At 36.2% G+C, this 27,499-nt stretch overlaps 2 protein-coding genes across 4 annotated transcripts; one reads left to right on the forward strand and one right to left on the reverse strand.

The window, feature by feature from the left end:
• Nucleotides 1–596: 596 nt before the first annotated feature.
• Nucleotides 597–26,530, reverse strand: LOC128855010 (atlastin). Of its 3 annotated transcripts, none has more exons than XM_054089552.1 (7): nucleotides 26,282–26,530; nucleotides 3,987–4,287; nucleotides 3,108–3,887; nucleotides 2,861–3,016; nucleotides 2,510–2,790; nucleotides 2,351–2,417; nucleotides 597–2,266 (listed from the first exon to the last, which is right to left on the reverse strand). In XM_054089552.1, the coding sequence occupies exons 2-7, from the start codon at nucleotides 4,179–4,181 to the stop codon at nucleotides 2,138–2,140; spliced, it is 1,608 nt and encodes a 535-aa protein (XP_053945527.1). In that variant the 5' UTR covers nucleotides 4,182–4,287; nucleotides 26,282–26,530; the 3' UTR covers nucleotides 597–2,137. The 3 variants fall into 3 exon arrangements, with proteins under 3 accessions (XP_053945527.1, XP_053945529.1, XP_053945528.1); XM_054089554.1 differs by lacking the exon at nucleotides 26,282–26,530 and adding an exon at nucleotides 20,776–20,794; XM_054089553.1 differs by lacking the exon at nucleotides 26,282–26,530 and adding an exon at nucleotides 9,306–9,415.
• On the forward strand, nucleotides 11,655–15,546 carry LOC128855009 (putative inactive tyrosine-protein kinase Wsck). Its single transcript, XM_054089551.1, has 2 exons — nucleotides 11,655–13,659; nucleotides 13,735–15,546. Exons 1-2 carry the CDS (start codon nucleotides 12,355–12,357, stop codon nucleotides 15,037–15,039), a joined length of 2,610 nt encoding a protein of 869 aa, XP_053945526.1. The 5' UTR covers nucleotides 11,655–12,354; the 3' UTR covers nucleotides 15,040–15,546.
• Nucleotides 26,531–27,499: the final 969 nt, after the last annotated feature.

Here is a 27,499-nt window from a genome sequence, read left to right on the forward strand (position 1 = left end):
ATAATATTTAACATTTACCTTGACGCCAGGCTCGATGAAAACGATTGGAGAGCGCCCACCTGCGGTTACAGCGGCCCAAACCATTACGTTTTGCGATGCTACCAGTATCACTGTAACGAGTAATGGTGCGATAAGCAAAAACTTTATTTACTTTAAGGTGCTCGAGCTCGCGAACAATCGCTGGTAGTGATTTTCCAGTCACATGTAATGCAATCAAACTATCACGTTTCAAAAGGCAAAATGCTTCCGCACTTTGGTAAACAATACTCTGGACTGTCATTTAGCCAACTAACAGACAGCTGCGCGAGCGGCCTGCAGTTAATTACACTTCGAATGCCAGACCCTGTAATAAGATTTGTTTTTTGTAAATCAGCGGAGAACTTTTCGAGTTAGATGGGAATTGAGAAAAACGCGACACCCTTTTCTATTTGCTCCGTGAGCTCTCGGTAAACCGGATAGGACTCCGCTTTACAGCTGGCAGCACAAAAAAATAAAAATAAAATACCAGGTTGCGCAAAATTAATCACCCTATCGGAAGGTTTATAATTTGTGTCTCAACCATACCCAAGGGAAAAATATACAAATCCCAATCCATATCAGAGAAACTTCATATCTTCTCACTTTTATTGACTTTGTTTTTCATTTTTTAATCTCAAAAATTAAAATTTCCAATTGCTGTATTCTGTATGTATACATATATATTCACTGCATTTAATACCTTAACCAAATAATTCTTACAAAGTTATAGAAGACGAATTGTATAAAAGAAATGGTACGAGTATGCAACATTAATATTATTGTAGTTATTAACAAATTAATTATTACCATTATTATTAATATTACGTAAATATGCAGGCAGGTGGATAAACAAACACAAACAATAGAAAACAAAGAAAAACAAACATAAATCAAAAAATTAACAGTGATGCGGAAATTCTATAAATTCTTTTCATACACAAATGACACGTTGCTTCTTATTTTTTCTAATAAGACCTTTTTTTCTTGAGGGGTCTTTCAAGGGTATAAAAATAAAGCTGGATTCCACCAACAACTTCAACATGGTTTCTATTCAAGCATACCCTGCAGCATTGTTGGCGAGCTCAAATTAGAATAGGCATTTTGATAGTTTAGTAAAATGTGTTGCTCAGTAACAAGGAGAAATGAGAATATTTCAAAACTCAATTATGTCTACATATATATGTATGCATCGGCAGATCGCATTTTTTAACAACCGCACAATGCCTAAAACTTACAATCTGTGAATGGTATAGACGACTATTTTTGTAATGATTTCTAAGGATTTCAAATTTTATTCATTTAGTTTTTCAAGGCAGCACTGAAAACAATACAATTATCGAAATAATAATAACAAACACCATTATATTATCGTATAACAACAACAGTAACCATCACGGTCAATGTTTTTTTTTTTGTTTTTTAAACAGTGTTGCTAGTGGACCATATTATAAGGTATATAAATATTTAGCGAATAGGGTAAATGCTGGGCAAACGTTCGCTCTTACATGCAACTGCTTAATCTAAGACAAAATTCTACAATTGGCCGAAGAGTAAGACTGTACATAAATTATCCGAGTTTAAAATATTTCCATTTCCAACTTACGGAATTGCATAATAAGATTGCAGCTATGTATAGTTACTAAATTTTGCGTTCAGTATTTGCATTTGTAGCTAACAAACATTTTTACGGGCGTTGGGCAAACTTTTTTTTCTATGTACAATACATTTACTTCTTGGGTCTTCGCTTTTTGCGATTGCTAGCCGCGCTATTTGGATTTGTTGTGTTGCTTGCATTGCTGTTGGCATCACCATTCGGCGGTGTGACGGTAGCGTATTGACGTGCTGCAGTGTTGGGAGTTTGAGCAAAATTAGTTTGCGAACTCGACGTCGTACCCACTAAACGTGACCAAATTTGCATGATCACAGTTTTGTCGGCCCTCTCGCCAATATTGCCACCACCACCTTGTGGCACAGTTGTTGCTGCTCTTGTACCTTTCTGTTGTGCCACATTGTTATTGTTGTTTATTTTCGTTGTTGCTATTTTCCCTTTAGAATTTGGTTGAGTTTGTTGTTGTTTTTGCTGCTGCTGCTGTTGCTGGTGAGATCTTTTGGCGTAATCTCATGACTTCTTCACCTTACCATTCATTGCCGTAGATGCTGTGCGTCCACCAACTGCCGCTTCGGCAGCATGCGTTGCCACATGTTGTATACCCTTCTCCATGCAGCCCTGATATATGGGTTTCATGAACTGAAATCGGGTTAGTAACAGCAAATCAAATTAAACAAAAAATGTAAAAAGGCAAAAGAGTAAAAAATATGAATATGAACTCACATTATCCCACATAAACGTCGCAAAGTCATCCAATTTGACACCAAAGTCACCCATTTCACCGCTGTACCTGTTAGTGGATATTTTTGTATTTATAACTATTATTATTTTACTATTCAACAAATGTTAGAAACCATTCACACTTGTAACGGTGATTTTTACCTAATATAAGCCCACAGCGCTAATGTTAATAAAGCCACACCCATTACTAGATTACAGAAATTGGCAAATGTGTAGAGCCCTACTAGACCAAATATTCCACTTAGTACATAACAGATCACTGCTGCGGCGAAATACACGGCCGGCGTGCGTGCAGCCTTGAAAATGTTTTTGCTCTCATTGTGCGATTTGTAAGTGGCATAAGAATCTTCCAGATCCACATCCAACTGTTGACGGAATTTCTCGGAGAACTCTTCACCTCCCATTTTTCGTTTAGATGCGAACTATGTATACAAATCATGAAATGAGTATAAGTAATAGTGTGTGCATGTGTGAAGTGTGTGTGTTGTTTACTTGGAATAATGCCTGATCCTTGATTCGGAAATGTTCTGCATCCAGATGTGCTGTGCTTAAGTACGGCTTAGTACCGCCACAAACCTCCTCCATCAACTGATTGTAAAGTTCCTTCGCTGATGCTACGGCTGTCAAGTGATTAGCCTCAGCGGTGGCCTACAATGATAAATAGTTGCCAATAAATCAATGTTGCCTCGGCACGATCAAGCGAATAAGGAATTTATTTATATTTGATCACGTCACTTACCACTAGCATGCTCTTCGGCTCGGGCAACTCATTACCTTTGTAGATGCTCATGTATGACTGGAAGTACTGTATGAGGTCGCGTGCACGCACCCGTTGGCCGCTAATTTCTTTATATACCAGATTGTCTGGTGACAGTAGCATTGGCACAAATGTGCGCAAACTTTGTTTGAATTCGGGCGTTATATCCTTGAGACGACCATCAAATTTGGGATTAGTTGCAACGCTTAAGCCTGGATGTGGCATTAAGAAACATGCCACTTCCATGAAACAGGAGGCAATATGTCGTCGCAACGACTGCAATTCCGGGTGCTGTTTGTCTGACACTTCTAGGCGGCGCTTTAGTATCTTATCGCCACCTAAAGCCCCATACTCAGCTTCATATGGAAAACTCCAATCGCGCACCAGAAACTGTAGACGTTGAAACGGCTTTTTGCCGGTGTCGGCCAATGCTAAACGGCCATATTCAGTGAACAACTGCAAATGCTGCAGATCGTCTTCCTGTATGTTTTGTGACAAATTATATATCTGAACGGAGGAGACCATTGTGCTGAGCGCAAAAACGGTAGCACAATCGCGCACTGTACTTTGACTATCGAATGCACCCTGCGTGTCGAGCAAAATGATGGCCACCTTATCACCGTTTGGGTAGTCATGCAGGAATATTTCGGACCACATTAAAATACCTGTGGTGTCACGTTCGGAACCACCGCGCCACGAGAAGCCTGTGAGCGGTTCGTGATCATCGCCTAGCCAATCGGTTACCACATCATGGCGCACATACTACAATGGAGAAACAGAAGAATGCTTATGGCATACGATACACTGTACACACATATATACATATATAAACATATGTATGTAATATAAGATCGATCTTACTTTGGAGTATAAGTAGCGCAGGAAAAAGTCGAGTAGAAAACTTTTGCCTTTTCGAAATGCGCCAGCCACCGATACGACACAAACGAAGCGATCCTTCACCTCGTCACGCATCAGCACTTCGCTTAACGCATCTTCGTTCAGCACGAAGGTGTGCTCCTCCGATGTGTTTATTATCTGCACTGCCACTCCAGGCATGCTCACGGCTGTGTGTGTACGAATGCTACGGACTACAGTGACAGCTTTGCCAATTGACAAGTGTGTGTTGCGTTTTTTTTCTTCAACTATTTCACGATGGGTTAAGCTGGAAGAGGAAAAAAGCGAAATAGTTAATTTTTACTGCGTGATTAAATAAAATTTGGAATCCAATAAGATTTAATTAAATATTTTATTTTGTTTCCTGCCACTTTAGAATTTATGTTTACTAGACTGGGTTGAAAAAAGTGGCAAAATTCTACCCCTGCATTTAAAGTTTATGTTTAAGTTATGTGGTTCATTTTGGCACTACAATTTTTTTTTTGTTTTTGGTTCTTCTAAAAACCGATATTTTTTAATTTAATTTTCAAAAATACTTCTAATGCGATTATATTCCACACCTGAGGAGTTCTATATATAATTAGCTCGAATGCCCTTTTGTGACACTTACTTGTTTATATATGTATGTATGTATGTATGTAACAAAAGTTTAAAAGTAAAGTTTTAATGAGTTAGTAAAAGTACTTGAGTTTGATGAAGCAAAAAGGGTATTGAAGCTGACCTAACATGTAAAAATGACTTCAGAGCTCAAAGGACATTTAAAGTAAATATAGACCTTCTCAAGACTGAAATATTGAAATAACGTTTGTGAAATAACCAAGTTTCAACAAAAAAAAAAATCATTCCGACGCTTTTTGACGGATACAAAAAAAAAAAAACTTTTTGAAGGTACATAATCTTGAAATATAGAACTGAACTTGTTCGATTTTTTTTGTATATGGCGATCAACGCGGTCTAATATATATATATACATATATAATTTCCACGTACACCATTTTTGGGTGTTTGGCCGAGCTCCTCCTCCTATTTATGGTGTCTTGATGTTGTTCCACAAATGAAGGGACCTACAGTTTCACTCGGAGGTTTGCCATTGCCTGCCGGGGGCGACCGCTATTAGAAAAAAATTTGTTCTTAATTTTTTGATCTTTCACCGAGATTCGAACCGACGTTCTATCTCTGAATTCCGAATGGTAGTCACGCACCAACCCATTCGGCCACGGCGGCCTAATATATACCGCACAAAAAATATGGTCTGCAACACTCATTAAACATAAAACATTTGTTACCACTACAGTCGGTTCTACGTTGCCGGACCGATTCATATCCGGCCAAGGACTTCCACTCCATCTCATTTTCTCGTACATGTATGGGGTGTCGATCGTTGTATTGAGCCGTAAAGGAGCTGATTTGAACCTTTGGTCTTATATACCTAGTAGTGATTTCTTTAAAAAAGTTTGAGAAAAGTAAATCAAACAATTTGCCGACACTATTGCGAGAAAAGAAATCAGCAAAAAAAAGGTTAGGTAGGTTAGGTAAAGGTTTTTATTAAATTTAATTAATTAATTTAAAATAAGAATTTATTAACAAAAAAAAAAAGATGGTTTTTATGAAATATTATTGTATAATTTTCTTAAAAAAATTGGTACAAAAATGTAGATGTTCGGAAGTCTTTTATATAAAAAAAGAAAATGCTCAACACCTCAGCGAAAAAAGACCGTGGAAAAACAACGAGAATTAGCTATAAAACTGTACACAGAATTCTCATAATATTCTGAATAAAAAGGTGGCAATTTTTATGTAACTATTTGTTAAATTGTTGTGAATTTTGCACACAGTTTGGAGCTTTGAGTTATATGGTATTTCTTATAGAATGCACTATACTTATATAAAAATATAAAAGAAAAAGTAAATACAAAAAATAAAAAATACTTAAAAGTTGGTAAGTCGTTACTACTATTTTGAACACAGGCGTGCTTACATATAAGGTGTTTTTTTAGCTGCATGAGAGCTACCAATATCGATAACTATGGTTTGGCAGCTCAGAATGGCAAACTCTATTGACATTTCTGTTCGGTAAGGTTTGGCAAGTCATTATGAATCGTTTAATGCTTGCAAATTTTGGATTTTCTTTGAAAAAATAAAAGCGCTCGGTCATCGGTTTATATTTCTTTCGAAATGAGGAAGAGATACTGTTATCGTGAATGGCGAGCGCTATCGAGCCATGCTGATTGAGTTTTTATTTCCAAAACAAACAAAACAAAAATTAATCAGCTAAAATCGACGACATTTGGTTCCAATAAGCGTGCACTTAGTAATCGATTCACTGTAAAATCAATTTGAAGACAACCTTTTTCCCCGAAGTGGTCCTGTTCACTGGCCCCGTCGTTGTTGCGATATAACACCTCTGGATTAATTTTTATGTTACGTAATTGATTTACATATGTCGACATATCAGCAACTCTTAAAACATTGGAAGCCAATATTCAAGCCGTCGTATGGCATCAGACAAGATTTATTGGAAAAAATAGTAATAAATTGGGTTGATTGAATGGAGCATGTAACTTTTAGCCGCGGTGGAAATATGCCGGGTATCAAATTCAAAAAATAAATGCCATGAAATGATCTACCAGACGATAATAAAAAAAATTCATTCCAACAATATTTCTCTTTTATATTAATTTGGGGAAAAAGAAATTCATTATTTTCTCGGTAGATCCCTCGTAAAGTATAGATCAAGCAATTTAAAGTTTATGCTTGTTTGTCAAGGTGACATTTCACACTAAAAAAATTATTTTTCTGTTTTTCGTTTGTTCCATTCAGTTGTGAGTTCAATTTTTCTTTAATGAAGGCGAAAATGCATTCCAGGCCGTTGAAATTGTGAATAATGTTTATAGTGCAACAGCTACTTACGCGCAATTTTGGTTTCGTCGATTCCGTTCATGTATTTTTAATGTTAAAGAAAATGTCGATAATGTCGAAAATTCTGATAAAATCACAAAAATAATCGAAGTTGACCGGCATGTTAGTAATTATAGCATCGCCCAGGAGCTAAAGATCGACCATAAAACAGTTTTAAACCATTTGCACACAAATTTTACGCAAAAGTAATGGATTTCTTTTTCTTCAATCTAATATTAAGTTCTCAAGCTCTTAAAAACACCCGATACATATGTAGTAAACATTTGTTAAAAACTGCATTGATTTTACCTTAAACAACACCTTTACAGCTCTTGTTCTCAATCCTAATTGGGAATATAATTCTCTTGAAAACATTTTGAAATGGCTAAGCCTTTTGTTTATCAACTCATAAATGGATTTTTGAAATCCACATAGCAAGGGCTAAAGAAGATTAGAATCAAAATGAATTTTTGCAAAAAGCAGGAAAATTAATATTTTACAACAGCAATAAATAACGTCTGCAAAGCGAAGTGCTGCAAAAGGCAAATTCTTGGCAAGCAATAGGAGCGCTGAGCGAAGGCAAAAGAAAGCAAAGACACAAAACCATGTGAAGGTGCCAAAAATGCAAACACAAATAAGTCAAAATTAAAAGTTTAAATGAAAGCATAATTTCAGCGCAACGTAGAGAAATGCTGTGTAGTGTACTTTTTACTTTTTTACATTTTTTTTGTTTTTGAAATTATTAGAATCCAAAAATAAATTTTTTAGGTAGCTTGCATTCGTCATAGGCGGCCGTCGTAGTGCCGTCGACAAACCAAAGAGATGTGATGCAAAAGGCTAGTGCGAATAGAAGGTACATATGTACATGCTAGGGCAGAGGTAAGTGGCCGGAAAAAAAGTGTATGTAGCTATAAAATGGAATTTCCACTGCAAATAGAATGAACGGCTAAAAGTTTATTTAAAGTAGAAGTCATTGACAGGTGAATATGAGCAGAAATGCATATGATGGTATGCTAGAGTCTGTGCACTTGCAGCTGTTCTGGTCTTACCATAAACGTATTGCACTCATACATATGCACGTACGTACATGTGACAGGTACACAAATTCATATGTTGCATGCATGCTGCCGTTATAGCCAACGGGTTTATGCTTGCGACACACATCTCGAAATTAATCACCATAATCACAATAACAACTCATAAGTTTTGTAGTTGATTTGCGGCAACAAATGTCAAGAGACTCATTTAGTCACCACCAAATTCAACAAACACCTATAGCAAATGCAAATATGCTCACAAACGACGACGCCGTTGCGTTAAGCAACAATTTCACATATTATGCATATATTTTATTACAAGTATATTGTACTTGATTGGGAACAGTGGTGAGTGAAAAACGGCGGAGAACTTTGGCTTTTCGACATCAATTAATTGAGCAACAAGTCGTTCGCTGCTATTAAATCACGATTCATTTACTAATAAAAATTACTTTGTTTGATGACGTTTGCAGCAATGAAATGAGGGGGGTGCGCACGCATGTAGAGTGAAATACTTATTAGGGATAGATCCAAACGATATATAGTATGTTTATAAAAATTAAAAGGGTGTCCAATCCAGATAATATTTTTGCTTAGAACTCTGAAAACAATTAAATTTCACTGGCAAACATATTTAAGCCTTAACATTTTTGAACTTGTTTTGAGTCTTTTCTTCATATATGTACATAGGTATATATAATTTTTGTTTGTATGATTATTCTTAACCATGAAATCACCTTCTTTGCACTACACAACTTTGAACTTGGAACGTAATTTCGTTTCTTTTCAAGGACGCATATGCTTGAAAATACTTCAAAACTTGAGATTTTAATCGAAAACTTGGAGTAATATTAACAGTAAAATAGAAAAAAAAAAAAAACGTGAAAACCAACCAGCTTTCTTGTACACAAAATACGAATGTTTTACAATGAACTGTATAAATAAATACATGAATAAATCGCAATAAAACAACAGCGGTCACCACACGCAGTATAATTATAATTATAAAAAAATTAAAATAATAATAATAATAACTAAAAATAATAATAATAATAACTAAAAATAATAATAATAATAACTAAAAATAATAATAATGCAAAAAAAAAAATATAATAATAAAAAAACAAAATATTAATATTATAAAACAAATAATAGTAACAAAAAATAATAATAATAATATTAGTAATACTAATAACAATAACAAAGGTAACTACGTCAACAATATTTGTAAACTTCGTAGTAGGTTGTCGCAGTTAAAGCACAAAAACAAGAACAATTAGCAGTCCGTTTATGGAGAATTATGCATTTACTCTTGTCCATCGTGTTCTATCACTACTAAGTAAGTATTTACCAGCGTTCGCGTTTTTCGTTTTTCGTTTTGTTTTTTGGAAAACGACGGATTTAATTGAATTAATTAACCGTCACCGCACGCAGTCGGAATACTACTCAATAGCACCAACTCTGCTCGATTCAGCACAGCTCACAGATTAGTTTAGTTCACTTGACATCGAAGTGATTCGGTTCTATACACGACAATCTTCAAATGATGTAGAGTGTCATCGTTGCCTGTTCTCCTGTACTCGTATAGAGAATGAGTGCTCAACGGCAGAATGTTATGCATAAAAACTCGGGCATTTGTCTCTTCGATTTAATAGTACAGCAAAGATTCCGAGATTGGGGAGAAAAAAAAAAAAAAAACAAAAAACAGACGAAGTCACAAAACCTGCTTATATCGATAAAGTATATAAAATGATTACATCGACGATCTGTTCGATTGAAATTTTATGTTTTTATAGTGTTTGTTTCAGTTTGTATTTGTATGCAAACGCTTAGCAGTGTAGCAAGAATGAGTGAGCTTATACTCGTACATGGGTGTTTGGATATTTCATTGCTCAGTGATGACAACAGCGGAAATAAGCAACTGGAATCAGTAGATACTCGGAGTAGCACATGTATGTATGTGTGCTTAGTACATACATATATATGTACATATGAAAGTGGAAGGTATCAAAAATAAATCGAAAACCATGCACATCTACATAGGTAAGGTTAACTTGGTTGAGCAGCAATGATCTCACAATGATCAGACGACTGGTGGTCCCTGGTTGCTAGAGTATGACGGTGTTAGGCTTCAGACTCAGTCATGATGTACTTCTGCGCCGTAAGATTGTAAGATAATGATATGGAAAGCGGTTAACAAAGTTGGAGCTTCAGGAGCTTTATTGTGGGTGTGCTTTTCGAGCATTGTCTGTTAAGCATACACGCGGTGAGACTTGGCATTCAAAATTTTGTATCTTTAGTGCGTCCAATGGCCGACACTTCGACCTAAACTATTTTTTGTGTCCGAGAGAGACTTGGCATTACGTTCGAGTCCATTTTGCAGCAGATGCCTGAATGATGAATGAACTAAACCTCTTGGCCCTTTTTTGCTTAGTCATGGTTCAGTTTTTTCATACAACAAAAACGTTACGTTCAAAGAAGAGCACAACAGAGACATGCGGAATGAGATTTAAGTGAACTCTGGTTGCAGCAGGATGGCGCTTTGTATCATAAAAGTTATTCAACCTTGATCATCTGCACGAAGCTAAAATATCGATTTTAAGTTGACAATCTAGAAACGAGTCTCTTAACATAATATTTTTTGCATTTTTTGTTGTAAAATTTCGTTGTATGCTCCACAAATATTTTTTCTAAAAATATTTAACGGTTTTTTTATAGCATTTTTAATAAGATACCCTTTAATAGAGAATTATACTGGTACGAATAAAAATTGCACTCATTTTTATCGGTCTCAAATTATGCTGTTTGGTTTTGCGTGCGACTCTGAATCAAAATGAAAATTTTGAAATTATGAAATAAATAATAGCATAAGTACGAGAGTCGTTTGAAAAGTCCGTGTGCAAAGTCATAAAGATGACACTGCTGGCGCGTAAAAAGGTTATGTTTAGTTCGTACCAATTCTTGGAAGAACACATCGCAAGTTTCAGCCAGATCGGTTATTTCTTTGTGTTTGGCATTCGTTTGAATCGCGGAAGTCGGGTGGTTTTTCTTTGCGATCACGACAACGCACTAGCTCACGCCTCAGCAGTTGTATCGCAAAATCGATGGAAATAAGGTTCCAACTCGTTTCACATCCCCCTATTCTCTAGACTTGACTTCCTCGGATTCCTCCAATTTCAAAAAAATGGCTAGCTAGAAAAAGATTTTATTCAAGCGTGAATTTTAATTAATTTAATTTAAAAACAAAAAAATTATTTTTCGAAATTATATTTTAATTAGTCTTCTTTGACGTGACGTTTTAATGTGGAGCGGAAAAGACGACACGGCTTGGGTTCAAATGTATTAAAAAACTCTCTAATTTTCAGCATCGCCATCCATTCATTGCGTTATGTTTTAACTAATTACTTTATACTTTATATACTTAATTAAATTTCCAAAATAGGTTAATAACAATAATAATACCTTTCGAAAAATATATGAGTGGTTAATTAAAAATGCAACAAAGTAGTGTTTTTATATGCAATAAGATGGACATGAATTAACATCATACCTGTATCCAATATTTTCTTTTAAATCTAAAATCGACGAAAATCGTTCTTGCAGGGTGACTTTTTCACAACAACTGTTCCCAACTGGCGCTGATCTCACACTCTCAATACTTCTGCGCGCTCTCAGCCAGTCAGAGATGACTGAGGGTGCCGCATTGACTTCTGCGTATTAGTCAGCAATGGCTTGAATGATTTTTAAGCCGGGCTAAGGTAAAACCAGGTGAGACCCCGAAACGATTGTGTGTAAAACAACTAGCAGAAGAATGTGAAAATGAATATAAAGTAAAATGAAAATAAAAAATGTTCATTCCGATCGTGAGGTGAGCTCAACATCGATCTCTTTTCTGTACATGCATGTTAAAGGTTTGTGGTGGCACGTAAACAGAAAAATATGAAAGTAACAACGATAGATAGCCAACGTTTGGTCACTCTGCAGCCAGTTAGTTAAACACAGTTTTTGCTTTTCAATTCGCCTTTGTCACTTGTGAAGTGCTCGTGTCGTTTGTGCGACGAATAAGTGAGTAAACATCTGAGCACCGCCTAGTCAATTCGATTATGCTGGTAGTGTGTTTAAATGGAACGTTACTGATTACTGATGCTCGCTAGATAGTCAACGATGAAGCAGAATACTTGGCGTAAGTAGTCAACTATTCCGAATGCGAATTTCAACAATAAAATATAATAAGGAAAACAACGTCGGAGAAAATTTAAAACATAATTCAAAAGTCCAATAAAAGTAGTGCAAGATTTAATTAGTGAGCCAACGATAGAATACAGCTCAGATATAATCGAATTTGATAAGAGTAAAATAGCGTACAGACCGACGAGGGTGGCACCCTGAACGCCAAGCGCATGGAGCATTTAATTAGTCACAATCCAGCAATAGAGGCAGCAGCAGCAACATTAAAAATGTCAGTAACGCCGTTAGAAGAACATCGTAAAACGCTGCGGCCGCAGTGTAGGAAAAAAGCCTATAACAGCGGCCACCGCCCAAGTAACGCGTGGAGTCACACCTGGCGAAGCAGCAGTGGCAGCAATAGCAGCACGAACGCTAGCAGTTTAACGCACTTGTTTACCTTTCGTTCTGGCCACATATTGCGTTTGGCAACGTTATTTTTCGGTACATTATTAACGCTGATAAGCGCACAAACTACAGATCAATTGCAAATTGTGCCGATCGCTGGTGATTCAACATTTTTCTACGTCGGTTGCTATACTGCACGTTCAGACCTCTTTAAGGAATCCATATACGCGAAGACACCGCAGTCATGTGTTGAAATGTGCGAACATCAAAAGTTGAGCTACGCTATATTGTCTGCGGAGCGTTGTTTCTGCACGAACAATGTCATTTCGAAGGATCGCCAGGATGACAATCTTTGCAACACTCGTTGCTTAGCTGACAAATCTCAGTACTGTGGTGGCGTCGGCGTACACAGCTATTATTCAACAGTCTGGGCTGCAGAGACGGCACCGCGCAATTTACGTGTGGCAAACGTAACTGAGAACACAATTACAATTGCTTGGGATATGCACGTGTCCCCTAGCAAAGTGTTCGTTGCTGGTGTGGAGGCCACAGCAATCAATCCAGTGAAAGAGATTACGAATTTCCTCATACGTACACATGTACTTCACTCGTATTCAACGCTACCCTTCTTCCCCCAACCTGAATTCATTGTGCAAAGCATGGAGACCAGTTTCGAAATTACTGACCTACATCCGGCTACTGAATACAACATCACCGTTGAAGCAATGTGCGCTCAGGATGTGTGTGGCAATGGCTCGTTGCACGCCACCACCGAGGTCGGAATACCGAATCCGTTGCCGCCACAGCCGCGTATTGTACGCACAACTGACTCCACTATGACTATAGAAATCGCGCCGCTACGGAATGATAACGGCCCTCTAACTAAAGTGTTGGTTATTGTGGAACGCGTTGATGAATCGTTGAGTCAACCCTTCGATACCGAGCTTTTGGGCAGCTGGCAAAAGGCGCAAGAAGATGGCTTACCGTACTACATAGCTGCTCAATTGGATTACAACGCACCAGAGGATAATCGGACAAGTCTCTTTATTGTAGGCGACGGTAAACGTTATGGACCCTATGTCAATATGCCATTAAATACCACCGGGACCGATATTCATCTCAGTTTGGGCGTGGTAGGTTGAGAATTAATTACCAATGTTAATACAAGTATATACTGATTACTTTATATAAATTTTCCTCTTCATCAGGTCAGCACATTAAACGGTGTAACAAAGACCCTGTATACTCGTGGCTCTCACGAGCAACACTCAATTACTTTGGACAATTTTACCTACGCTACCTTCGACTCGGGCCGCGCTTCGATTATTGCATTGACCGTCACCTGTATTGTGTTTGCAATTTGTTTGGTACTCAGTGTGTTCACTTATTTTTATTTGCGCTATAAGACCTGCCAGGCGCGCAACGTCATGAATCGCAATGCCCACGAGATGACCATGCAACAACCGATCATTGAGCGCGAGAACAATGGATTTGTGGTGGAGGATGAACTACCCCCTGCTGAGAATTTCCGCCAACAGCTTGATGTGCTCATCTCGACTTTAGACGCCAGTAAGCGTTTGCCTCGCAATGCGCTGCGCATGAATGTTAATGATATCTTTGCGGAGGGTCGCTACGGCGAGGTGATTACTGGCAAATTCATCTCTACCGCGCTGCCGGAAGCCAGTGCCGACTGTCAGCTGCATGTGCTAGCATTGGACGAATTGCAGGGCAAAGAGCAAGCACATCTGTTGCGCGACTTCCGCAATCTTTCCAAGCTGCAGCGGCACGAGCATTTGCTTGATTTTTACGGCATCTCAGCCAGCTCCGATTGGTTCTATTTAGTGTTTGAACATCAAAATGTAAGTTTAAAACGACGTCTTATAGAGAGCCGCCGTGTACCTAGTTCAGCGCCCATGCAACGTATTACTGCTCTCTCCGAGGAGCTAGTACTGCAGTGGATATACGAGATAGCCAGTGCCTTGGAGTATCTCACCAGTTGCAAAGTAGTGCACAAACAATTGTGCTCACATAATATTTTCGTCACAGCCGATGCCAAATTGAAGGTGTCCTTATTCGGTCCAATTCCGTACGTGCAAAACCAAAAGAAAGTCGACATTACCCGCTGGTTGGCACCGGAAGCGTTACGTTATCAACATTTCTCCGTTAAATCGGACGTGTGGTCATTTGCTTGTGTCGCCTGGGAGTGTTGCACCTTGGGCGGTACACTATATTCTAATATAAATAATACACAACAGCTGCTCGACGCAATTAAGAGCGGTTCACGACCCGCACAACCGACATTCGTCTTTCAGGATTTGTACCAACTGTTGCTCAACTGCTGGCAGTTAGAGCCAAGTGAACGTATCAATTTCGACGAGATCGCGTACAATGTGCGTCAGCTGATGACGTCACCACGACACGCGTTGTGCTTTGATCGAGCGACAGAAATGCCCGGCAATAATGTGCTTGACACACTGCCATACTACATGCCAATGCTGGAAATGCTCAACTAGGCCAGCTAGACAGCTGTAGCCGCTGCTGACAGGTTAGAGAGCCGCATTGACGAAAGACGAAAATAAAGGACAGCCTGTATAGATCCAAAAGGTTTATTTTAGCAATGCCGGCAGACAATGAAGACGAAATCACAAATTCTGGTTCTCAAATATGACCAAAAAGCCCTTGTGTGTCATTAAGTAAAATCTATTGTTATTTACAAAAATAAAATTAAATTTAGTTGTAGATTTATTAGTGCAATGAGTGAATTGCTTAATAATTATATTTATATGCATATGTATGTATCCTAGCTGAAATTAAAATATGTAAGTGTTCTCAGTATAAAATGCCGGTATTCTGATTTGCAACAGATTTAAATATATTATTTATTGTTAATGTAAAACCAAATACCCAAGCAAGCGAGGGAGAAATATGTAAAGAAAAAACGCAGTTTATAATAAAAAACCATTTTTGAAGACACTTGAAAGGAAGATTTCTTTCATTGGAATATGTTTTCTGTATACATATATAGGGTGTTGCAGTTGCCATGTTGACATTTTTAAGAAAAACTGTAGTTCTCCTATACAAAAGTACACAATCTTTAGTATTACTTTATTTCTATGTATGAAATAGAAGATACTCTTTTTCAATATTTCAATCATAAATAAATGATTTTTAAATCTAATTTAATCTAATAAGCACTAACACGATTATCACAGAATACATTTGAATCTATGTAGTTGTTATATTTTTTAGTTTTTTTACTCGAGGTCATTTTATCAATGTTTGCTTAATATTGCCTTTAACTGGTGGGATATTAACCGAATGGTCGACTTGAAATGACAATTTCATTTCTATGAAAGTCTGGTTAGCTAGGGTGTGTGTTTATATTTGTCATCCATTATTGAGAAATGGTTCTTCCTAATAGTTTAAACTTAATCGAAGATAACACAAGAAATGGGAAACCAAATTTCTAGAGCGCCGTTCAAAAAATGATTGATAGCACTGGGCGATCGAATAAACTATTAAGAGAATCTGATGCTATGTTCTCACGACAAGTAATTCGCGAATTACCCTATTTTCATGGCCATTCGTAATTCACTTTGGCAGCAATGTTCTGTGCTTTTTATTAATATTATTAATTGTGAATATTGGTGAGAAAAAGTAAGTTAAAACTAAGATTTTAGCTTTCCAAACGACTTACTTTCTTCCAAGTTGAACTTTTACAGTTTTTATAACTTAACAGTACTTAGGATATGCAGTTGCTTCAAAAGCTATAACAGCTCCTCATGAAGGTGGAGCAGTTCTTCAGAAGATAATGTGAACTCCTGTACAAATCTTGAGGTATTGAACAACCTCCTCTATAAAATTATTTTTTTATTCCATTATTAAAATTAAACATTTTCTGGTTATTACTGAATATTCCTTTGGGTTTGACAGCTAATTTCGAAAAATTTCCAAACCAAATTAGGGAAGACAACGATTTTTCGGGAGATTGAGACGGAATTAATTGCAAATCATGGTGAAAAGACTTCATAGGTGGGATCTTTAACAGACTGTTATTCGGCTTTGAGTGAATTTGACGGAATCAGCTGATGGACTGACGTCACTTAGTGTGTGTTTACAAAAAAACTGAGAATGTGTTGGTGATATAAGAATAAAATCAACCAATGACACTTCGTTGCCGTCTGAGCAACGACTGACTAGGCGAGTGTGCCCATTTGTGGAACAACATCAAACTCACACCACAAATAGGAGGAGGAGCTCGGCCAAACACCCAAAAAGGGTGTACGCGCCAATTATATATATATATATACATATATATATAACATGCGTGAAATGATGGTGCAGAGTTCGGCTGCCAAGTCCCAAAGTGACGTGGCAGCCAAACTTCCCCTCACAATTTTCTTTTTCACCATAGTGAAATAGCAAACCTTTTAATCTACCATCCTTGATTGCAAATGAAGTAATCCGCTCTCAGAATTTTGTATGACAAATTACTTAATTTGAAGGGTAATTGGGAAGTGAATTACGTATGAGAGAGCGAATTACATACATACGTGCCATGGGAACATTATAGTAATATTGGGCATTTTATCATTTCATACAAAAAAGCCTCTGACTTAATATACATAGGTGGAAGGTGAATTCGCCTTAAATGCTCCGTTATTTGAAAAAAAAAAAATCTTTGTAAACTTTCAAAACGATGGCAAAACAAAATAATTTTGTTTTTGTGACATTAGCTGTTAGTTGTTTTGATTGGCAGCTTATCCTACATCTACACCTTTTACTAAATGTGTCTTAACATCATTTTCACATGTGGGCATCTTGCTGTCTTAGTATTTCATTTTCAAAATGGCATTGAGCAAATCTGATTCGCGCATGCAAATTGGGTGGTGAATTTAAATTGGGCTGTCAAAGTACGAAAAAACAGCTGATGTTAAAACAGTGATGGCAAGAAATTCGGTAAGACAAATACATACATATGTTTTAACAGCGAAATTTGCGGTTTCCACGTAGCATTTCTGTTTCAACACGCCTTTTTTTAACATAATCTATAGAAGGTGCAGATGTGGGGTAACTGACAGCAGATCTTCCGGAAAACGTAAGCAGAAGGCAAGTGACAGATGTTCGCTTACCGCACATTGAGAAATCATTTCCTAGCCATCTACTGATTTTAGTTTTGTGTAAGCGCTAAATGACGCATTATAAAAACGGCCCTAAGAATGAGATGTTCAAATAAATGCATATTCTATTGAGTACGTCCAGACATATGTACATACAGACTTAAGTAGTATATTGTATCAATGCTTGTTGAACCTTATTCAACTGAGAATTACTTTATTTATTTACATAGCTAAACATTCGTAGGCAATGTACAAGAGCACAAAACTTGTAAACTTGTTGTTGTAAACTGCAAAAATATATTTAGAAATAATTTAGTTATATACAAAAAGCAAATTACAATTGCTTATTGTTAAACTTGTGTAATATCTTACAATGCAAAATAACTATATTATATGTACATATGTATATGGGCATCCGCATACAGAGCATTGTTAAATACAGCGGTGTGCGATAAAACAAGTCCACATGCTGTTTGACTTGCGTGCACTTGCGCACATACATATGTAGCTACTATAATTTTCCTCACGCAACTGCTGTATGTAACAGTATAGAATAGTCGGGATATATGTCTAAATATGCTCAGAATAATGATAGGAGTCGATTTATCACGATAACTCGAGCGAAAATTAATACATACATATATACATATATTTCACTGAAGCTTGGTACACATTTTATTCTCTATCCAAGGTAGTTTGGTTTTGAAAATGGGCGTAATCGGTCAATAACCATGCCTACCTACCATATAACGGTAATCTTCAAAAAGGAAAAAAAAACGCGATAATTCTATACAAATGATGCACCCAAGAAAAAAATGCAACGCAAGCCAAATTTTGAAAAATGGGCGGTGTCACACCTACTTTTGGGTAAATGGGTATATCTCGATAACCAATTCGTCCAAACTTGGCACACGTTTTACTCCACATCTCATTCAGATCCGACATAAATTTTATTGGAATCGAATAAAACCACGCCCCTTTTTTGCATAGTAATACTAAATTTCCTTCCCTTGGACTAATATTACAAACTATAACTTTCATACCCTATGCGTTTGTTTGATTCCAAAAATTAATAACCAGCGCAAATTAAATTTGCGCGCTATATAAAGTTCGATCCGAACCGAATTTAGCCTTCCTTTCCTTGTTTTGCACAAAAATTTAGAGTCTCCCCTAGCGGAAGTTTTGTTTTATTTCCGGAACAATTGCAATATGGTTTTAAAATATGTATATAAAACACAATCAGAACTTTGGGCAATATACAAAGCGCTGTATAGTTATGTAACGGGTGTTTCTTTTTTTTTTAAGATATAGAGCTTTTGTTAAAAGTAAAATACAGGGTGGACCATATAGCGTTTGCTTTTTGAACCACCTAGTTTTTTGAGAATGGTAAAACAAATGACATGTCAAATGTTTATAATTTACTTAAAGGTTTAACATTTACGAAATGGGACGCTATACGCTTGAACAAAATTGGGAAATATTGAAAACCTATTTCCAAAGTGCTGAGTCTTCTTCTTCTTTTCTGATTTTCACATCGGTGACTACGTCAATAAGCAAAATTGTCGGATTTGAGGCTCAGAAAATCCACACGTTACTGTAGAGAAGCAAATGCATCCCCAACGAGTCACTGTTTGGTGCGGTTTTTGGTCTGGCGGCATCATCGGGCCATTTTTTTTCGAAAAAGAGCGAGGAGCCGCGGTTACAGTAAATGGCGAGCGTTACGGTGACATGCTCAACGAGTTGTTTCCAAAAATTGAAGAGGATGACATGGACGACATTTCGTTTCAACAGGACGGTGCAACTTGTCACACTGCCAAAGTTACACTTGAACTTTTGGCTACCGTTTTTGAAAACCGAATAATCCGCCGAAATTCCGATATCAATTGGCCGCCTCGGAGCTGTGATTTAAGCCCGTTGGACTATTTTTTGTGGGGAGGCGTTAGGGACAAATTCTATGCGAACCATCCAGAGACGTTTGATGCTTTAAAACACGAAATCGAAGTTGCCATTCATGAAATTGGAGCCCAAACAATCGAAAATGTGCTTAAAACTTGGGCTGATCGAATGGCCTACCGTAAAGCCAGTCGTGGCAGTCATTTGAAAGATATTATTTTTTATTCATATATGACAATGTTCAATCTGCAAAATAAAAAAAAAGTGTGAAAAAATATTGATTAGTTTTTTTTATAGCCGATTCAAAAAGCAAATTTTATATGGCCCACCCTATACCAGGCCAATATTTTTGTTTTTTAAGCAATTTAAATACCACTTTTTCACATAAAAAGCAATAACGTTCCCATTTTGGCTTTAAAGTCGTCGATCGCAGTTGCTTTATCAGCATAGACTAGTATATGGGCGAGATCTAGATGGTCAGTTGATACGAGCCATTTCTAGAGACTATTTATGTGAACAAACGTTCGTTATAAAATTACGCTTTGCGTGCTGTAGGCCAAGTTGTATAACTTAGGAAATAGATGAATAGTATTGACTTCGGAAGCCAAGAAATCACGAAGCGCCCATTATTAATAATAACGTTGCCTCCATATTCAGTTCCGACTAAAGGCTTGTTTAACTTCAAAGCCGCGAAATCTCGGCAGCAACATGCGTTCATAGGGGTGTAGGTCAATATCTTTTCTTAAAATATTCCACCTAGTGGACTGGCATATACCGAGTTGTCAAATGGACAAGTTTTAAGCCTCGCTCATACGCGCTTCTACAGCGATAATGACCTCTTAGAACTGCAGAGCTCATGTTAAATATAATCAACCAGAGTGAACTCAAACATAAATCGATCCCTTTTATTGCTAAAGACTTGACTACAGAACGAGACATTTTTTTGTGACGTTGCATAATTTGCTAAATTACAGAACAGAAGTGTCAAAAGCCTGTCGTCATACCCCGGCCGCTAAAAGCAAACACCCGTTACAAATATATACCTACACTTGCACGAGTGTGTTCAGAATAGCAAATATGAATAAGAGCGGCACAACATCTACGCTCCTATCTACGTACATATGTACGCAGGATTATTTAATGTTTTGTTGCAATTCAAATACTATTTCGTGAATATACAATATTCCCATGGCTTAGCTCACCGAACAATATAAAAAAGTATTACACACGATTCACCTTAGAAAAGCAATTCAACTGAACATTTTATTTCACATCGCTAACTAATTGAAACGACGGACGTGTTTAATCAAGCGATGATCAACGATCGACTACAAAGTGATCAGCGTTATAAGGTAGGCCATAGCTAGTAGGATATATGTATGTGCGTACGTGTGCTTGTACATACGTGTGTATGCGATATTTTGAATGAAACTACGTGAATTGAGTGAAACAAGCATTGGTAGAGCGTTAAAGAGAAATGTGAAAGTTCCGAGGTGGAAAGATACAACACAACCACAAACTAATATCTACAATTCAGAATACATAAATACATGAATCGGTAGGTGAGATCGTTCTGTCTAACAAATATAATTTCTCTATGGCGGTGCAAAGGTTATTAGTCAATAAAGGTCCCGCTATGGTTTAACATTGGCTACTACGTATGTATGTACAGTATGTATATACCTAAATAAGTGGACAAGAAAAAAATTGGAAATCTCGTATGCACTAATGCTCGTATATAAGTACAGTGGCTCACAGAAGGCCCTCCTCTTTCTCTGCTACCACCAGCTGGTGCCGCATCGAATACTTTCAGAGCCGAAGCGTTTGTATCCATTCGGATGACATGACCCAGCCAACGTAGCAGCTGTGCCCTGTCTAAGTCATCATAAAGCTCATTCAGCACATCATTCCGCCGCCTGCGATGTTCGCCATCACCAACGTGCAAAGTACCAAAAACCTTCCACAGAATCTTTTTCTCAAACACTCCAAGGGACGCCTCATCGAATATTGTCATCGTCCAAGCTTCCGCGCCTTAGTTCAGACGGGCATGACAAGAGCCTTGTAGCTGCGAATCAAAAACTTGAAATTCTCTGTTAAGCGCTGCGAAAGTTCTGTCATCGTTTAGGGTTTTATATCACCTCATCGAGTCGGAAAACTAGTTTTTATAGATGGGTAAGCATCTTTATTTGTCGATTGTCAGGGAAATTTTACACTGGCGCAGAAAAAATGGGTATGTCTATAAAGAAGCTTTATTTCAACACGAAAACGATCGCAAACATATACGCTTATGACAACAAAATGAGAATACTCTGCAACAAAAAGCATTTGCAAATATCTCCCCAAAGTTCTGACATATGCCCTTTAGAAAATCTTTAGACCTATTTCGAGTTTCCACGACAGTCGGTTCTACGTAACCGGAACGACCCGGATTTATATCCGGCCAAGGACTGTCACTTCAGCAGCATTCCTCGTCTATGCAGGGGGAATTTTTATGCTGCTACAACAACAACAACAACAAGTATAAAATGCGGGAACCCAACATTTCATCAAAAAGTGACCTTAAGGCTGTTTTGCTCGAGGAATGGGGAAAAATTCTTGCCAAATTCCGTAAAAAATTAATAAAATCATAAAAATAATGGGATATTTATACAACACTATTAGTAGAAAGAAAAATACTTTTGTGAGGAATGAATTCTGATTTTTTTACATATTGTTAAGCTTATATTAAAATAAAAATTATCTTTAAGTTTTGCTGAATTAATTATGTAGTATTAACCTATAATTTTAATAACAGATATGAAATAAATCATAGATCACAAGTAAAATACTTATGTGAGCCACTGTACATACATACATATATGAAATTGTATTTTTGCGTTATCAGAGGTGAATTTGTTATTTAGCCGAGCAGCTGGTATGAAAATTATACCACTTATTTTGATATTTTTCGTACATTTTGATTACGTGGTTATTAGTCTCGTACCCATTTTATAGGCAAATTTGAATTTATATTTCCAAAAAAAAATTATATCAAGTGCGGGAAAGAAATAAATACACCTGTGTACACATTACACTTTTCTTTAATTTAAATGTGGATGGCAGTGAAATTCCAAGAAGAGCTATAGAAAGCCATTGAAGAAAGAATACAACAGCGAAAAGTCTTGTTCATAAAAATGTTTTATTCACTATTTTTATTGAATTGATTAAAGTTTTGGTAAAACACTTCTAACAATTATTTTAAAGATTGTGTGAAATAGATAATGTGAACCAAGAGGGCTAATTATTAAAAGGGGCTATTGTTAAAAGTGGTGCCACTAGAGCAACAAAGAAGTAGGCCACCAAATCACAAAATCAGCTGCTTTAAAATACTGCTTCGAAAATCTTATAACAACATTTAAGCCAGTACTAATTAGCTTTAGTTCAATCGCTTGGTGCGTGACTACCATTCGGTAGTGCCTGGGTTCGAAACCCGTTGTGGGCACGAAATACTAAAATTAAACTTTTTTTGACTGCGGTCGCTCATCGGAAGGAAATGAGAGTGCATTTCCCGCATGAAAAAGTTCTTCACAAAAAACCATCTGCCGTTCGGAGGCGGCGTAAGACTGTAGGTCCCCCTACACTTGTGGAACAACATCAAGACGCATATCACAATTTGGAGGGGGTACTCGGCCAAATAATCAAAACATCAAACAGCCGTATACTCTAATAAAATGGCATCTCCTGTGAACATACAAATACTTGTTAACAAACAATTTTTACTTGAAAAGGAAATAAAAACATAAATAACTTTATATATGAAAACGATTTTCCATAAGTCCACGTGAAGATCTTAGGGGCGGACAATTTTTTCTGTTTTGATTTGCAACATTACGAGCACTATTCCACTTTCTTTTTTAACTTTGAATGTTTTTATTTCTGAAATAAATTTGCTTATAATTTATTTGCACTATTCAGTTGTTACGACAAAGGAAAATAAAGTAGTAGTTGTTGTTTTTGTAACGGCATAAAATATTCGCCATATATTTTTATGAAACACAGCTGAAGTGAGTGTTTGGCCGAATATAAATTCGTGTCGTTCCGGTAACGTAGAACAAACTATCGTGGGAACGCAAAAAAATTATTTGTAGCCTTTGCCTTAGTTTATAGAAAAAACAATGCAAAGGTTTGTAAGCCAAATCATTCGATGTGTAAATATTTGTTTAAATGATGACGTTATATTATATATTATATGACGGAAGTTCACACACGGAGCAGGCTTACATCAGTAGCATCTTGTGTTATTGAAAGTGATAAGGGAAGTGACGGTGTATATACATAGATAAAGATGAAAAGACACTAATCAAATTTCAAACTTGAAAGAATGAATGAATGAAAATGATGCATGCACTTCGATCTTACGGTTTTTTGAGCCCTGCCCTCATCACAGTACCTCATCCAAACCCAGCTCTCTTAATAAACCTAAGATAGAGCTGGGATAGACTGAGTGTGTGTGATGCGTGTGACAAATAATTATGCTTGCGATTTAGCTTATCAACATAGAAAACAATTAGAAACCACAATAGTTTGATGAGAGAGAAAGTGAAGAAAAACTAACGAGCAAACTAAAATTTTAAACTTTTTTCAAGAAATTAAGTGATTTCATTTGAGAATAATCAAATAATAAATACAATTTGTATATTAAACGTTTTTTTTTCGAAATTCCAATGAGCCGGCAAAAATTTTAAACTTTTTTCAAGAAATTAAGTGACTTCATTTGAGAATAATCAAATAATAAATACAATTTGTATATTAAACGTTTTTTTTTTCGAAATTCCAATGAGCCGGCATCTCTTATAAATGGGAAAAATGGAGCTTTCACTATATATATGTACATACATATGTATGTAAATTTGATTAAAAAAAAAAATAGCTCCATTATTGCATAAACTTAATATGTAGGTTTAGCTTTCTAACTAATATATTTTGCTGTACCTCAAACAATTTTAATGATGGAAGTGTACAACTTAGTTGAGAATTGGACTATTTGTAGTTCCACATAAACGTTTTTCCAAAAGAATGCGGAGGAAAGCAAACATTGGTATAGCATTATTTGAACCACATACTCCATGCTCCTAGGTCTTTTTATGAATACCATTTAATTCATCCTTTATGGTCTACCTTTAAAAAAACCTTATTTATAAAAAGTAAAAGATTTAAGAAACCTTTAACATACCCGTATATATGCACTTAGAAAATTGCACATGCATACAAATTACATCACATAACGTAGCTATGTACATACATATGTACTTATACATACATTCGCGAAAATTTCACATTGAATGATCTTACAAAATATGAATAAAATCTGCATAAGCATGTAGAGGCGAGTACGATTAGATGGCGCACAGGTGTTGAATGTAAATTGCACAAAGCTGATACGTACATACATATGCACTGCGCCAATGAGTTATTTCATGTATCGCACATTATGTTTTATGTAAACACTCGCAGTGGGAAAATTTGTGCCACGAATATATTATAAAAACAAAATTTAAACGATTAGTCACATACAGTAAAATTTTGAAACTAATTGGCTTTTTGAACGATTCATAAAATATTTGATTTGACAGGAGTGCTTTTTTGTGTTGCTTGTTTTTTAAACAGAGGAAGCAAAAACTTATGATTGCGACGTAAAGTCAAGAACTGAATTTAGGGCTGTATTTTAATATGGTAGTTGTACTAGAATATTTTGAGTCTCTAATTTAGTTTATTAATGTGCTCCAAGCAGAAGTCATTCATATACGTGGAAGTTTTTCAGCTCATCTCTTTTTTAACTTTGAATTTTGGTATAATAAATAAAAGATAAAGAAATATGCTCGAACTACTATAAAGCGGTCAACTCTATTGGAAGTTGTATAATGAAAAATCTCTGACCCGCTTGTTAGCGATGCACTAGCAAGTTGTATCTGAAGACAAATATAGCTTTCTGTTAAAAGAAAACCAGTTAATATATTTCAAGCGAACAGTTTCGAAAGTAATTTGTATATTCATAAGTTGTTTGATCTGTACAATCGGCTTTGCTGGAATGAGGTGACACCGTCATTTCATTTTTTTTTATGTTCAGCTACACGCGAAACTAACTTATCAGCATTTATTTCAATGTAACTTAACTGTTGATTAATATAGTATGCTAGAAATATACGTATGTATACGACTATATTTGGGTGTCGCTCTAAAACCTGCCTCAACATTATATGTAATCAAGACATATCGAAATGTGATTATTCAAGCAGCTACCCTAGGAAAGCAACACCCCCTCGCAAAGTAACATATCACAAAAATTGAAAAATCAAACTAAGGCGCTATATTGACACATTTTAATCCTATTATTATGGAATGTAAGATCACAATTTTTCTCAATTTTAATATTTTAATGTAAGAGTTTTGTATATTTTTGTTATTTCCTACTACTGCTTGTGCTTGATGATGGGAATGTGCATAACTTGGCCTAGTGCTGCTCTCGGCAACGAACCTTTTGCACATAGCTTGCTTGCCCTATTGCCCTGGTTGATCTTTGATCATATACCGCAATCCGGCAATAAACGCAAACTCAATTGCCATGTGAATCATTTGATATAGTTCTTACTATTATTGCTTTGTCCAGGTTCCACGACTTGCACATTTAACACTTGACCACGAATCTTTATACATACTACTTAGAATACTGCTGAATTTTCTGTAATCACATTTTTCCACTTACATATTTCTTTTGCGTTTCAGATGGCCTTATGCACCCAACTGCCCAAGCTCCGTTTCGCTTGCAAATATTCTTTTTCTATTAATTTCTGAAATTTGCTCGCAAAATTTTGTGTTTTTCTTTCAACTGTCGTCGATTTGTAGCTTTTTGTTGGCTATTGACACTCTTTTCCATTAAATGCCTATTATTTTTGTTGCATGCTTAAGTACAAATCGTGCGCAAGACCGAGATAACACGATTATTGGAAACACACGTCAATTTACCAAACGGGTTGCAGTGTAAACTTCCGTATTGTCAAATGGAGAAAAAGTATGATTTCTCAGCTACCAATCATATCAACTTCAAACAATGGTTGCCGTATTTGGTAACTGGTTACAAAAATAGTAAACTTTTTAATTGCTTGATTACTTGGCAACTTTATTTTTATTTTTGGTAACTTTTCTACGGAATATTCGATCTGCAGAAAAGTGATCTAAGTTTATGTGTGATTAAAAAAAGTTAGAATAACATTTATATCAGTGCCAAAACAACGTTTCGTATAACTTATTAATTAATTTCGACCATTTCGGGCTTTTGTCATAAATAAAGTGTCACTCTGAAATTATTGGTAAATACTATTCAAATAAAAAAGTTTTGGCGAACACTTTTGTTGTTGTATTAAATTATTGCGCTTTTCTTGGTTTCCATCTTAAATCTTTTTTTAATCTCTTTCATTAAAAAATACATATCTAAAATATCCATAAATCAAATAAAAACCTTGAATTTAAATCACAAATGAAAAACCTTGTACTGTTTTGAACTAATTGCAAATCGTAACTTTGTTCATGAGCAGCCTATATGCTTAACTTTTGTCTTTATCTTTATACTAGCGGACCCTCTGCCTGCTTCGCTAGGCATATCAAAATTAGAAATGAAACATGAACAATCGATTTAAATTCACTCTATGAGTATTTATTCTTTTTTTACAATATAAAATTAATGTTAATTTTAAACTTAAACTAACGCAAAGTCTTTTCGTAAACTACATTTTTTGTTTTGCCCTGAGTTGTGGTATAAATAAACAGAACTGATGTCTTTCCTACACGTGAACACGATACATACTCGTATGTCCGTGGGAGAAGCATGGATATTCTAAGTCAATTCCGCATAATTCCAGCGATTGTCCTTGTGTTTTGTTTATGTGTTTGTTTTAATCTATCTTGCTCATTACGTTGTATACGT

The sequence above is a fragment of the Anastrepha ludens genome, chromosome 2, assembly GCF_028408465.1.
Source record: "Anastrepha ludens isolate Willacy chromosome 2, idAnaLude1.1, whole genome shotgun sequence".
NCBI lineage: Eukaryota > Metazoa > Arthropoda > Insecta > Diptera > Tephritidae > Anastrepha > Anastrepha ludens.

Excerpts from the sequence above, each read along its gene's own strand:
- LOC128855009 (XM_054089551.1), top strand. The coding sequence starts at position 12,355 with ATGGAGCATTTAATTAGTCACAATCCAGCAATAGAGGCAGCAGCAGCA. Across the intron at positions 13,660-13,734 it reads TTCATCTCAGTTTGGGCGTG|GTCAGCACATTAAACGGTGT; the intron begins GTAGGTTGAGAA and ends CCTCTTCATCAG.
- LOC128855010 (XM_054089552.1), bottom strand. The coding sequence starts at position 4,181 with ATGCCTGGAGTGGCAGTGCAGATAATAAACACATCGGAGGAGCACACC. Across the intron at positions 3,888-3,986 it reads TGCGCTACTTATACTCCAAA|TATGTGCGCCATGATGTGGT; the intron begins GTAAGATCGATC and ends TCTCCATTGTAG. Across the intron at positions 2,418-2,509 it reads GCGCTGTGGGCTTATATTAG|GTACAGCGGTGAAATGGGTG; the intron begins GTAAAAATCACC and ends ATCCACTAACAG.